At 46.8% G+C, this 14,823-nt stretch overlaps 1 protein-coding gene across 4 annotated transcripts in view; it reads left to right on the top strand.

Moving 5' to 3' along the window:
- LOC143371731 (ATP-binding cassette sub-family G member 1) overlaps nt 1–14,823 on the top strand; it is a 228,810-nt gene that overhangs the window by 211,032 nt on the left and 2,955 nt on the right. The window contains exons 1-8 of one of the 4 annotated variants that reach the window (XM_076817241.1): nt 575–892; nt 1,675–1,796; nt 7,605–7,735; nt 11,747–11,864; nt 12,521–12,710; nt 13,044–13,189; nt 14,216–14,454; nt 14,525–14,821. In XM_076817241.1, coding sequence (XP_076673356.1) covers nt 1,738–1,796; nt 7,605–7,735; nt 11,747–11,864; nt 12,521–12,710; nt 13,044–13,189; nt 14,216–14,454; nt 14,525–14,821 — 1,180 coding nt within the window. In that variant the 5' untranslated portion in view covers nt 575–892; nt 1,675–1,737. Of the gene's footprint in view, nt 1–574; nt 893–1,668; nt 1,797–6,489; nt 6,963–7,409; nt 7,736–11,746; nt 11,865–12,520; nt 12,711–13,043; nt 13,190–14,215; nt 14,455–14,524; nt 14,822–14,823 lie in introns of those variants that run through there. The other 3 variants (XM_076817240.1, XM_076817238.1, XM_076817242.1) reach the window with 3 other exon arrangements.

Raw genomic sequence — 14,823 nt, forward strand, 5'->3', positions numbered from 1 at the left:
GGTGTGACTTGGGAAATTTGTTACTTCGCTACTGAATTAACACAAATTTGCTAATGGCTGCAATAGTAGTAACTTCTTGTTCCACTGGGCTTTTCCACTACCCAGAAAATTCTATTCCGAAAGATATTTTGTAACACTAAAATGTGGGAAAGAAATCTGAGGGTCCAAAACCTATGTTCTTTTTTCTTCACTGCACGCGTATATGCACTCATGCTCGCGTACATAGAATAACGAAAATCCAAACTCTGAACCAGCACGCTATAGCACCGCTTCCTAAAGAACCCCGTAAACGAATGTATTCGTATGCCAAAGGATTATAATAAAGCCGGATATTCGTTCCACGTGTGAAATTCCTGATAATGTTCATTCGACGCCACAACCTAACCTTAGCCTAACCTCCAACCTCACCAGTTAAGTTAATCAGAGTACACACGAGATTACAGTCGCAGGCGGCCATTTTCATTAGCGATAGACGCACGGCACGCAGCAGGCTACGGCGCGCAGGGTGTAACGCCGAACGCAACATGCGAGCGGCAGTAATGGGCGTTGGTGGGGGCCCGAGGCGGAGATAAGATGCAGTAATTTAGTTTGCGATCCATGACCTTATCGGCGACCAATCCGCTGATCGTATGGTGGAATGGGGAAATGCGTTAATGATTATCGATTAGACTACGAACGCGATTAGGACGTAGAACAGTCGTTGACCAGTGATCGACGCGGTTAGTGGAACGTCGTGCCGCGTGTTGGCAGGCGTTGAACGTGGCATGCCGAGTTTTCCATTCGCTCGCAATCTAACCTCACTAGATTCTTACAAGGCTACGCCTGAAATCTCGAACGCTCGCTCCACCCGTGCTCGGAAAAGACATCGCTGGTACGGCCTGCACAAGAGGCGGTAGGTATTTCTACCCAATGATATTCAATTTCACGGATCACGACGCGTGGCACGCACGGTAAAGCGTACGAGTCGAACGACTTTTCTTTCGATCATAACCTCGAGCTTCTGCGGTTGCCTAGTTATACATCGCGTGTCAGCCTTCGTCACCGAGGTGACCTTTCATTCTTTTCCCCCGCTCCCTTCGTACAGACGCTCGACAGTGCATCCCGTATCTTTATGCACTGGATAATTGGCATCTTGTCCTATATACTTAAATAATAAAACAATCGAACGAAAGTGGGTCGGCAGTAGAAACACTCCGTCGATAAGAATACAGCGAGCGTATTGATTCCATCGTTTCCCGCCACATTCAAGCTCATCCTGAGAGATTTCACGGATCGCAGAGACTCGCGGTACGCCTGGATTTTCGTTTAAAATTATACCTGCGGACAAAGTTCAAGCTCGTGCCTGATTATGTAAATTTTGATAGTTAAGCCACGCTTAACTGGCCGCTCGAGGCCGACAGGTTGATGGTTTCGTTAAGACCCGGGATTGCTGTTTGGTAGAAGCAGCTTTCGTGATTTCGAAATTGATACTTCAATCGAGAACGCTGGTGTGCCGAGTGACATACGCGAATGCTCCAACGTGCATCTACGGACAGTGGTTAACGTCATTCAGGTTTTTTTTCTACCTACTGGCGACTTTTTCCTAGCCGCTAATTCCACGCTCATTACATTACATCACGGTTCGTTGTGGATCATACAGTTAACGAAGTTATCAGTGCATTTGTGTTTTTACAGAGGATCGAACCGTGCCGTCGACTATTAGACAAGTCGGTTCCTCGTGGTAAACAGAGTGAAGCCATGGTGGAGAACGGAAGGCAGAGCGGGCAGGCTGGCTTGATCAGCAATGGTGTCGATCGGTGAGCTAAATATTATCGAGTTTCAATCTCGAGCTGTCTCTCAAGCTTCATCGATACCCGGCTTGGTGTACCGTCAGGTTAAATTCATCGCGCTGATGCGACTTGAGATTCGTCAAGTATAAACTGCATCCGTGTGCTGCACTCCACGCATGCTAAATTCTCGACACCTGTAGTGCCTCTATTTGGTCCCACACTCGCTATTCTGCACGGGCGATAGGTTCGATCGGATGATTCTGAATGAGGCGGCCGATGAAGTTGCAATTATCGAGCGTTTGAATTGTATTAACACCGAGCGTGATCGGATGCTTTAAAAACCCGTGTATTATTTTTAACCGGTTTATGGAGCGCTCGTTTTTTTTCGACGAGCGGTCTCGTTCCCCCTCGAAGTTTTCGGGCCAGATCCCGATCGAGTTCCGATAACTCGGCCGATAAGAGAACGACGCGGCTCTGAAATTTGAAATCTCTCCGATGGACTTTGAGCTGTGGCTGCAGCAAATTACTCATGCCTGTTATACGCTCCCGTAGCTCGCGCTTTGTATTCACCGATACAGTCTCGTAAATTGCTTTTACAGCTGATCCGATGCGCAGGGCGAAGTATTTATCTGCCTCGTCGGTTCAGAAGAGTTATGAACGCTTTGAATTTCGTACGAAGCGTACGAGGAACACGCGGACACGCGCGGACTGCGAGGTCTATATAAAATCCTCTGCACAGGCACAGTAATTACATTCTTATCGTAACCACTAAACAACGGCAACTGCACGCGCGGACTTTGCGCTTCTGGTTGTGTAAGCGACCTTTATTCCAGCTAGCTTGGCGAAGCATCTCGCGATAGCTTCATTGACAATAACGCGTCAGTTTCTCCCAGCATTCAGATTCGCCTCGGTAACGAGCTCGGATTTCAGCTTGACAATCGAGGGGCCCGGTGGAAAACGGACACATGCCACCGCTTTATTATTTTTTTTTTCTTATGAGTTTTTTTACACCACAGTGCAGGAACGAATTAAGGAGGTATACTCGTCTAGAAGGTCAATTTTTTGCCTTGCTTTAGGGTCGACGGACAAAAAAAGTACACGGTGTTTACCGCTGGGCATTATCCACGCGTATTCGTTAACATTTCAGTGAGTTCTAAAGAAACACTCAGCCATATATAATAATAATTAATGGAGATATTTATCATATCGTAAAACAGCTGCAAAAAACCAGTTGCCTCTTGGCGTGCACGATTCCGGTTGTTCCGCTAATTTCAAACATAAAAAACAAAAAGATTCTTAATCAGTAAGAGTGTGGCTGTAACCCGTAGCAGATTCATAAAGTAAAAAATTCACAAAATGGCAGCGCTTTGAATTTACTTCCATTTTTTTGCGTTTTCCGTGTTTAAACAGACTTAAACAGCTGGGAAAAAAAGTTTCGACTTGAATCAGCTGCGGACTAGAATTACGTGTTTTCTGAAGGTGGGATATCATCGTGCACGTCGCTATGAAAAACACCGTTTTGAAAAAAACTCATATCTCCATTAATTATTATTATATATAGTTGATTTTTTTTTTACAACTTACTGCATTGTTAATAAATACGCGCGAATAATGCTCATCGGTAAAAACTGTGTAGTTTTTTTATCCGTCTTCCCAAAAGAGGGCAGAGGATCTCATCCCTCTAATCGAGCACCCCCTGGAGGGGTGATTGCGCCTTGTTGGGCCGAAAAATAGGTAATTCTTTGTGAATTTTTTGTACAAAAACAGCGCGGCGAATTAATTTGAGGTTCCGTAGGCTGTTTTATTGTATCTTGAGCTATTGTTTTTAATTTTTGTGTGACAATGAAAAACGAAAGCATGGCAGATACAGAATGCTGACTGAGAGCGCTGAAAAAATTTTCTTTCTTCCATATTTTGTCATTTTGTTTCTTCCACATTTTGTATTATATAATAAACAAAATTCTTAATTATTTTTGGTGCTTTTACTTTAAAATAGACCGATTTAACATTACCACGCGTTTCATATATATACCGTTGCATATTATACATAAAAAATATTGGTGTTTCTCGTTAATTTCGTATTTTTGCGTTTGGTTCCAAACTTATTGCCAGGGGTTGTATACCAACACAACGCATTCCACTTTCCAACTTGTCCCGGGTATTAGTATTGGTTGGGGTTAGATTAGCGCGGGGGCGCGTAAAGCATGGTAGCGAACCGATGTGAGTTTGGCGATGCTAAAAATGAGCCTGTGGTTACAAAATTTCAAAAATAAAAAATTGGGGGACGGAAGGGTTGCCGGGTAGGGAGCCTGTACCAATGTCCAAAAAAAAAAAATCCCCCAAAAAATTAACAATAATTTTTTATTAATATTTCGAAAGCTAATAAATACCCGAAGCTACAATTTTAGATTTAGGGTCCACACCCTCTCCCCACCCCTACCCCAAACCTCATCTCTATCAGCCACCTTTCGGAATAATATCCAAATTGAGAACAATAGTTCAAGATACAATAAAACAGCCTGCCAAACCTCAAATTACTTAGTCGAACCGTTTTTATACAAAAAAATCATACAAAATCACCTACTCTTCGACCCAACAAGGCGCAATCCCCCCTTAATGTCACAAAGAAACGACAATATATAGATACGTATGTACCCTGTGCCTGTTTGTCCACCGAGTCCCTAAATTTTTCTGTACCCTTCGGCCCCGCTTCGAGGTGAGATTCCGACCGCGAGAAATCCACGAGCACAGTGCACTGATCGGTGTTAGGCGAATCGATTGCGTAATTAATCCGTCAACGGATATCGCAGCATGTGCGTCGCGCCGGTGGATTACACTGCGATTTTCGCTGGAACAGCACAGGGCGCCAGAGAAATTGTTATGCCAGACGTTCGCGACACGCTTCCCATTTTCCAGCCATTTCCTCTGAAACACCACCCTCGGGCTGGAGCTATCGCAACAGGTGCAGCGGCACGCTTGGGACGACGGATCACTTCTTTACCCCGCCACCGACACGGACTAATATCGCCGTTGGTGCCGCTGCGCGTTCCACGTGTGCGTACACGGTGTACATGGAACGTACCGCCGCATTCGCGATATTGGGCCCGTTTCAGCGGGACACGCGAGCATATGCACGTGCCAGGCCGGCCGAGCGCATACCAAAGAGGAGACACGTCCTTCTAGATACATGCTAGCATGTGCATGCGTACAATGACATCGTAATTTTCGTACGGGGTCTACGTGACTCGAGCCATGCGCGGTCCGCAGCAGAAAAATGTAACATCGAATGCTTAACATCGGCCGCGAGGTATTGCGAGCGCTTGCATCGCGGCGGGAATAGGCGCGCACGCTGCACCATCAACAAGATAAACGAGCATTGCTATCGAGAAAAATATGCCACGTCCGCTGGATCAGCTTTTATCTATTCCACAGAAGTTTCGTTCGACGGACGGACTCGATCTGCGACTCAATGGTTCAGGCCATATTCGCACGAGCGATGCGACGGTTATTCCTAATGCGAGCTGCGGATTCATTGTTACCAGCGCGCCGCTTCGGTACGCTTCACATCCATCATCATCGTGGCATTGCCAGGCGAACCAGCGGGTGCACACCAGGAAACGAGACTAGCAAAATATCGACCGCCGCGCAGGATCGCTTGAAACGCACAAGCGGATATACGAGCCGTGCAATTATTGGCAATTGACTGTCCGCCTAGGTGCCCACGCATGGTGTTTTTTCCTGGCCGAGGATCGCCGAAGAGTTCTTTCATTCCGCCCAGCGACTGGCTCGCTTTCTGTACCGACGGCGAGCGCGCACGTAAGATTAGCGAGGGAGGCCGCGTTGCTCTTACAGAGTGCCGTAATGAACTACTTCGCTCCTTCATAAGTCCAACACGTACGGCGTGACGCCGATGAAACGTGACGCGACCGGCGACGGACGTCAAAGCGCGGTGCTTTCTCGACGACGACATCCGCCGCGACTTATTGTCCTTTCGAGAACGCCGGGGAAATGCAAATGGCCGTTAATCGCCTCGGCGAATAACGGGCGGCTCGCGAGATCCCCCCGGGCGATCCTTCTTCCATCGCATCTGCGGATCCGCGCGTGCCGGAGCGTTTGCAAAGTGTCGCAAACCTGTTCCCCTGAGCCCATCCTTCCCTGCCTCGTTAAAGGGTAATTATGACGATATTAACGTAATGCTTCCTGCAATTACATCGTTTCTTTGCCGTCGCTTAGACTCCTTAAATACCACGGTGACGGTGCGGTATCTTCTTCGGGAGCGTGTTCCGTCCCTCCGCGCTAGCCCCGCGAGCCGAGCTAGATCGCTGGAAAGCCTCGATAACGATTCCACGCCTCCCCCTCCGGGACGGCTTCTAACACTAAATTACGAACGCATCCTCCTGCACGCCCCGCGGAAAGAAGCGCGAGACAGAAGAGCCTCGCGCTCGCTTTGCTCGCCGGACTTAACGATCATGGTTAACGGGGAGGTCAGCACCAATGACGTCCTGCTTGAAAGATATTAGCCCGTCAGCTACGAGCGGGTAAGAGCCTTAACAAGCAGGGAACGGGCTAAGATAGCTAGCTCACTCGATTAAAAGAGGGCAGTCGGTAGAGGCTGGAGCTGAAAAAAGCTCGAGCTTAAGCTCGTCGCGCGTCAGACTTTGGCCGCGTGAACGGCGAACCCGCGTCGCCAATTCTCGTTCCGTTCGTTCGTTCCCTCGCCCGTCTTCCTTTGTCGCGTCGTTAAAAGGCGGCGGGCGAGAGGGAGAAGGAAGCAGTGGCAGAGCGAGAAGGAGCTGCCGTGGAGAGCAACGACGGTCAATGGTGATGGCCGCGGTTGCAGCTAAACGGTAGAGTCAGGCAGTCAGTGAGTCTCGGGACAGCGAGGTTCGAGCATCGCGCACGACCCATCCAGCCGGCTGTACTTATCGCTGGATTCCTTCGAGCCCTTGTTGTCGGCACGGTCTTGGAACTTAAATATCGCCAATCGTTCGTGAGCGTGGCTGCGAGCACCGCGAGTGTACCTACGGAACTCTCGAATAAAAGAGCGTCGCATGTTGGAGAACGTGGAGTTTATATGTCAGGATGCGCTCGCTGCCGATTCGAGAATAGAGTCGATGGTCTACGCAGTTCGTAACTCCGAAGGCACGGCCGTCTCTTTTTGTTCGACTTCCCACGCTCCGCTACAGCAATAATGTAAGGAACGAGGTTTATTCCAACCCCCCACCCTCTCCCCTGCGGGGTAACGACCAATGTTTGCTTCCGCTGTTTACAGCTGTTCACTCCGCTTAAAATTGCTCGAAGCTCGGTCGCCCGATTCGAGGCGGGCCGTTCCCGCCAACCCGTAGTCAATGACGTTTGAAGTATTGCTGAAAGTTTTAAAGCGTTTCGTCACACCGACTCGGCATAAGTAATGCCCGGTGTCCTGTTTGCATCTCTTTTCGCGGCTGAAAAGGTTAATGGGAAGCGTGACTTCGGACGTGAAACGCCGCGGCATTATTTTAACGCGGAAGCAAAGAACGGTAAAACTCGGCGGCTGGCCCTCCGTCTACGAAACGTTTCGCAGCGAACAGCAGCTCGGCGAGCGGCGCGAGCTCTCCAGCCGAGTGGCCTCAAGTCTCCCGAAACGAATAATTGTTTCAGGCGATGAATGAGACCGTGCGTTTAGTCGATCAGAAGAATCAAGTCTGACCGAAGAGCGACCGCGGCAGGAAGAGCGACCGATACGAAACTTCGTGCGCGTTTGAACGTGAACTGCGAGAAACTACGATAAAAGATGAAGCTTGAGGGGAATTGCTCGCGGGAGGAGAGTACGAATGAGATTTTATTGCAACCTAGGAAGGTATCCGGGACCCGGCTACAGATCATACCTGTACAGCCGAAAACGATCACGCATCTCCCGAAAAGGCCCCCGGTTGATCTGGCGTTCACCGACTTGGCGTACAAGGTGCAGGAAGGACGTAAAAGCAGTAAGTACAGGAATGTCTATCGTTAAATAATTAAGCAGGGCTCGCTCGGCACTAGGACTTGGGACTATTTGTCGAATTCTTCGGTATCCGAATATTCGAATACTTCAGTTGCTCAATTATTTGGCGAATTTAATTCGAATATCCAAGTATTCGAATACTATTCGAATATCCAAGTATTCGAATACTATTCGAATATTTAAGTATCCGAATACTGATGTATTCGAATAGTATGGTGTGAATTATAAACCAAGTTCTTTAGGTTCATTTGACAGAGTGAAATCTTGTAAGCTAATTTTGACCCACCTCACACCGTAGTATTCGAATACATCAGTATATTCGAATAATAACATTCGAATAATAACATTCGAATACTCAAATATTTGAATACATCAGTATTCGAATAATAACATTCGAATACTCAAATATTCCAATACTCAAATATTCGAATACTCAAATATTCGAATACTCAAATATTCGAATACTCAAATATTCGAATACTCAAATATTCGAATACTCAAATATTCGAATACTCAAATATTCGAATACTCAAATATTCGAATAGTCAAATATTCGAATACTCAAATATTCGAATACTCAAATATTCCAATACTCAAATATTCCAATACTCAAATATTCCAATACTCAAATATTCGAATACATCAGTATTCGACTAATAACATTCGAATACTCAAATATTCCAATACTCAAATATTCGAATACTCAAATATTCGAATACTCAAATATTCGAATACTCAAATATTCCAATACTCAAATATTCGAATACTCATATATTCGAATACTCAAATATTCGAATACTCAAATATTCGAATACTCAAATATTCGAATACTCAAATATTCGAATACTCAAATATTCGAATACTCAAATATTCGAATACATCAGTATTCGAATAATAACATTCAAATATTCGAATACATCAGTATTCGAATAATAACATTCGAATACTCAAATATTCGAAGTTTATTCGTAGCATTCGAATACTTGTAAAATATTCGAATAGTCCCAGCCCTACTCGGCACCCGTCAGACCGTACCTAACAGAATTGACTCGCGATTTCGGTTATCGCGTCCTCTCGCGCATCCTATAAATTCAGACGGCTGGAACTGGTTCCCGATGACATTGACCACAAAGTGAAAGTAAAGGCAGCCTGCGTGAGAGAAGGACAGATCTGCGGCAGTGCAGTTCACGTGTTGTAACACATGCTCATCCCGCGACGATGTGTTCTTATCATAGCGCAGCGTAGCTGACGAGATAACGCGACGAACATAAAAGAAACACCCTGCCCGAGCGTTCGGAGCACGCTCCGAGCGCGTAACAGTAATATTTCGCCGGAGAGCGGCAATAATTCTCCAGCGATCAATCGCGGCTGGCTTGTTTAGAAACGAATGCAAGGGAGAAGGCTTCGCCTATCTTTCGCGAGGGAGATATGACTTTCTACGTAGTTTGTGGAGCGCGGTCGGCCGAGGCGAGGGGAATTAGTGACCGAGATTTTGTAAGAAGACCGGTTGCGGCATAAGGCTTCAGACACGATTTCCAAAGTACACGTTCCTAGTAGCTACTCGAAGGAAACGCTCTACGTTTACCTCGCGCTATTTGCAATGCGCGTTTGTTTAGGAATCTTAATAATTCGCGAGCGGAGAGAAGGCGGCGCTGGAACAATGGACTGGGCAATTTGAAAAGGCGACTCTTTGTTCCTACTTATCGTTAATACTCAGGACTTACATACCGTCCCACTTGCGGCAGCTGCGCGATAAAGCTCCGCTTCCCTGCCAGCGGGCTTGGCAGCATTTATACTCCCTTTTAGTATCCACATAAATAAGAAACCGTCTCGAGAGTTTCCCAGATTTCACGGATCTACCTTTCCGTTCGACGAACAATTAGCTGCCAGCTATTTAACATTCTTCCAGCCGCGCTGCTGCCTTTTATACGTTAATATCGCGCGCAGTTTCGCACATGGCGTGCGGCCGGAGATATGCACGCACGCAAGTAGACCGATCGGTGCAATCTGACCGCGTGTAGAAAGTGAACGTGTACGTTGTACCATGACTTTAGCAATCCACGGTCTACGCAACTGGTAGCCTCTTCCAACCAGACTTTCCTCGGGCAATCGCGAGATTATCCCGCGCCGCTGCATTTAAACGCGTCGACTCGATATCGATTCAAACGACACGGGCGATGCACGCGTGTCCTTCGCGCCGCTCGGTTTGTCCGTGATCCTTTCATTCCATTCGCGTGGAATTTTCACATTATTCTTTTAAGACAAAGAAGTTATTGCGCCGAGAGGGTGATGGCCCCACGGTTAAATCAAGCAGCTAAATAGCTTCCCGACTAATTACTCGATCGCGTTTATAGGAACTTATTAAACGGGACGTTTCGCAAGAGATTATTCAGCCGGAAACTTTGCCGGCCACAGTTCGTGTCCCAGTTGACGGAGACGGAGTTCGCGCGCCTTATTTCCTTTCACATTCGCAACGGTCTTCGTATTTTTTAACGCTGCCAAGTAGTCGCGCACATGCGAACGTAATTTCCCAATATCCATAACGCCTGGACGCTCGGGCCCAAGCTCCCATAGAAGGAAAGCCAACGTCGTCATCATCGGCAGCAGAATATCCAGCTTATGAAAGCGTAGACACTTTTCATCCTCGTGAATCGAGGTCTGATTCTCTCTGGCTAGATGGACAGGCGCGCTGTATTCGCGGGAGGAAGAAACCGCGGAGTCACGCGATCTCGAATAGGTACACGCAGAACTATCGCGTCGCGTCAGGTAACAATACTTATACCGACTTGCCGTAACGCGTAATAAAGCGCAACGAAAACTCGCGCCGCGATCGAACAAATGTCATACGCTGCTTTAATTTCAACGCCAGGCAGAGAGCCCTAAGAATAATAACGCCCAGGTATAATGAAAGCCAACGAAAGGAACACACAGCACCTGTTAAGGGGTCATGCTTTAGTCAGGAGGACGAAAAAAGGGTGGTCTTTGGAAATTTTTTACTCAAAAGCTATAACACATTTCTCAAAAAATCTTTTTTCCTTTTAAGGATTGCATCTAGCACCGTACATCGTAATTTTTGCATTTAAAAATATTTAGCAATAACTAAGTTATTGTCCATCACTCGAAGGTTCTCTAAAAATAAAGGCTTCTGCGGTGACCACTGCTGCTCGAAAGTCGATCATCTGAAATAAAAAATTCAAAGGAATTTACATATTACATTATATTATATTATCTAGTACTTGAACGAAGGATGTTTCGAAATATTGATTTGGGAAAAAATGGCTGATGTTTAAAGTAAAAGTTTCAATTTTTATCATAAATCGTGCCTGATTTTCGTTAATTACAAGAAAACTAAGCATGGGATAAAAAAATCCTTCGTTCAAATACTAGATAACATAATAAGTAAATTCTTTTGAATTTTTTATTTTAGACGATCGACTTTCGAGCAGCAGTGCTCACCGCAGAAGCCTTTATTTTTAGAGAACCTTCGAGTGATGGACAATAACTCAGTTATTGCTAAATATTTTTAAATAAAAAAATTACTATGCACGGTGCTAGATGCAATGCTTAAAAGGAAAAAAGATTTTTTGAGAAATGTGTTATAGTTTTCGAGTAAAAAATTTCCAAAGACCACCCTTTCTTTCGGCCTCCCGACTGAGCATGACCCCTTAAATGCACGCAGCGTAATTTGCGATCAGTACCCCCAGGTGGGTGTTGATTCTGGGCGTATAACTTTCAAATGATAAAACGCTCCTCGTTACTTCGCGATATCCACCGCCCCGGGGCAAAGTATGCTTAACGATTTAGGAAGCGATGCTTCTGCATGGCTGCTGATAATCAACGAGGCGGCTTCCTTTGTTTCTGATATTCCCCGACGAATAACCGGCTACTCACTACTCTGACGTGGCACGCATCGATCGCGATGTAAAGCAGCCGGCGCACCCGTACTATTTTCCAAGCACCTACGTCTATTCTAACACGCGTGATTGATTTTCAGATGTAAAGACAATCCTCAAATCCGTCAGCGGACGGCTCCGCTCCGGAGAGCTGACGGCCATCATGGGACCTTCCGGTGCAGGAAAATCTACTCTTTTAAACATCCTCACCGGATACAAGTGAGTCATTGTGTTTATTCCGAGTCTCGTAACGCCGTCGGTGTCCATTAGAGAAGCCATCGTTTACTCGTATCACCATTATTCACCTGCTTTTCTCGCCGGGACTTATAAGTTCCCGAGTAAAATGTGTTTCCACGCGTGGAAACAGCCTTCGGTGATCTCCGAAGCGCCTTACGTTTTACTTTCTTCCGACTATCGCGATTTCGCTTTCCTTCTGGCATCCGATTTCCCTTTCCTCGTGGATCATTATTGCGCAATCTTTCCGCGGGAAGTTTTCGACTGTCCCCGTAGTCCGCGAACTTTCTAAATGGCACGGAGTTTGCCTTTCCTAGAATAACACGGGCCAAAATACTCGGGCGAAGAGATAACTGTTCTGCGATTATTGTCTCGGGCAAAACCGAACGAACGTTTAATTCGAGCCGCGGCTGACGTTTATTCTGTCGCCCGGTATTATGCCGGTGTCAGACGTCACCCGCGTGAACGCGGCGCCTGTGCGAATTAATTATGGCCGCGAGAAGCACCTCTGTAGTTAGCGCAGCGTAATAAGAATAATAGAAATCGTCGGGTTAGGTCTGGGTTAGCGTAATAAGAATAATAGAAATCGTCGGGCCACTCGATGAACCAGAGACGCGAAACGATTATGGATGTGTGCTTAGGTCGACGGGAGTGGAAGGGAGTATCACGATGAACGGCCACGAGAGGAACCTAAGTGCCTTCAGAAAGCTCTCCTGCTACATCATGCAAGACAATCAGCTTCACGCCAACTTAACTGTAGCCGAAGCCATGAAAGTAGCCTCCAGCCTCAAGCTCGGCTCGCATGTCAGCAAGGCGGACAAGGAAGAAGTGGTATATTAAATCTCTGTTGCCTAGTTTCGTAAACGCTCTGTGTGCCGGTCATGGCCGTCTTTCTATTCCGAAGAATTCTGCTCGGCCCGTCGAGGGCTGTAAGAGGCAGAGTTGGGCCGAATTTTAAATCAGAGCTTATTCGAAATTTGTATTCGAATAAAAAATTCGAATAAAATGAAGTTAGGTGTTCAAGAGTAACGAATAAATCCTGCGACTTTATTCCCATTTTTTTATTTATTTGTTATTCGAAATAAAATTCGCCCAACTCTGGCGCGAGGAGAGCGATTCTTGTTAACCTTGCCGCGACTTCATTCGCTTCTTTCTGCTTTTCAGATTCAAGAGATCCTCGAGACCCTCGGTCTGTCGGAGCACCGTCGAACCATGACCTCGAACTTGAGCGGTGGCCAGAAGAAGAGGCTTTCCATCGCCCTCGAATTAGTCAATAACCCACCTATAATGTTCTTCGATGAGCCTACTAGGTACAGTAATAAATCTGATCGGCAAGAGCAGTGTTTATTGTCGCCGTAGCACGCACGCCAGTTCCTCGCGCGCGATCGCACTTGCACGTACGTAACGGCTTCGACAAAAAGGAGCCATAAAACAGAAGAAGGTCAGGTCGTAGAAATCCGAAGCGATTCCGTGTCAAGTTGATCGGAGTCGAAGGTACAGGCACAGTCATCTCGCGAAGAAGTGTTTTTTTTTTTTTTGTTACGTATGCTTTCACTTTCACTGCTACCAGAGAAACCTGTTTGCTTTTTATATAACGTTGTAATGAAAGCATGGTCAGTGTCAGCGAACGATCGTGGAAGTTTCCCCCATGAAACGAACTAAGCTCCCTGGCCGAGATTCTGCGACGCTACAATTAAATCCGAACGATTTCTACAGCGATCGAATAACTTTTATGATGCTAGTAAATAGTGTTGGCGCCAGTGGAAAATGCGCGAGGTGCGTGCGAGTAAGCGTCCTTAGATGGCAGAATGAAAGGACGAACGCGAGTAATAATGTCGAGGAGAAAGTACGCGGCCAGTGTCTAACTTTTTGAAACTCTTTTCTGCGCCGCTTTCACTGACACCGTACATAGTCATTTTTCTATTCAACTCCGGCGCTGCAGCTCCGAGCCCGCAGTTTCTATAAGTATCGATGGACAGCTTTCGTTTTATTCGTACCTTGCCGGCAGAGCTTATCATTCTCAAATGTACGTTGACGAGTCTGCCCGCGAGGGGTTAATCAAAAATTTCCTGACCGCATGCCCGGCCGGTTCTCCAAGGTCTGCCGCCGTGTATTTGTCTTCTCGACGATAAGATAGGAGAAAAGAGCGGTTGAATGGCCAGCTGACTCAAGGCCTACGCCGCTTCGTAAACAGGAGTTGTTCGAGGGCAAAGGACGTTACCGTTAATCAAGCCTTCTTAATCTCCAATCTTTCGGCGATCGCGCGCGTTGGAATGGGTGCACGTGAGAGAATGATCGCTGAATAATAAACAGTAATATCGTGGTATTGTTTGCAGCGGCTTGGACTCTTCGTCGTGCTTTCAATGCATATCGCTGCTAAAGACGCTAGCTAGAGGAGGGAGGACGATAATCTGCACTATTCATCAACCTAGCGCCAGGCTGTTCGAAATGTTCGACGCTCTCTACACGCTGGCCGAAGGGCAATGCGTTTACCAGGGATCTACGTCGCAATTGGTGCCTTTCCTTAGAAATATCGGACTTAACTGCCCGAGCTACCACAACCCGGCCTCCTTCAGTAAGCATTGCTATTCTTACCCCCGCCGGGCCTTTTCCCAAGACGCACACTAAGGTAACTTGATTCACAGTCATCGAAGTATCCTGCGGGGAGTACGGGGACAATATCAGGAACCTGGTGACTGCGATAAAGAATGGGAAGTACGATATACGAGAGGGGTACCCGTTCCCGGAGAACAAGTCGGGGGTGCTCAACAATAGCCCCAGCGAATCATTCCAAAAAGGCGGCGACGCTGGGGATAACGCGGAAGCGAGGGACAAGAACGACGTGAAGAATTTGGAGGAGAAGTTCCAGCCGAGCAAAGGGAAAGAGATCAACGCCAAAGGAATTATTCCGTCCTACGCGACCAACGATATAACGAAACAAGGT

Source organism: Andrena cerasifolii, chromosome 7 (genome assembly GCF_050908995.1).
Source record: "Andrena cerasifolii isolate SP2316 chromosome 7, iyAndCera1_principal, whole genome shotgun sequence".
Taxonomy (NCBI): domain Eukaryota; kingdom Metazoa; phylum Arthropoda; class Insecta; order Hymenoptera; family Andrenidae; genus Andrena; species Andrena cerasifolii.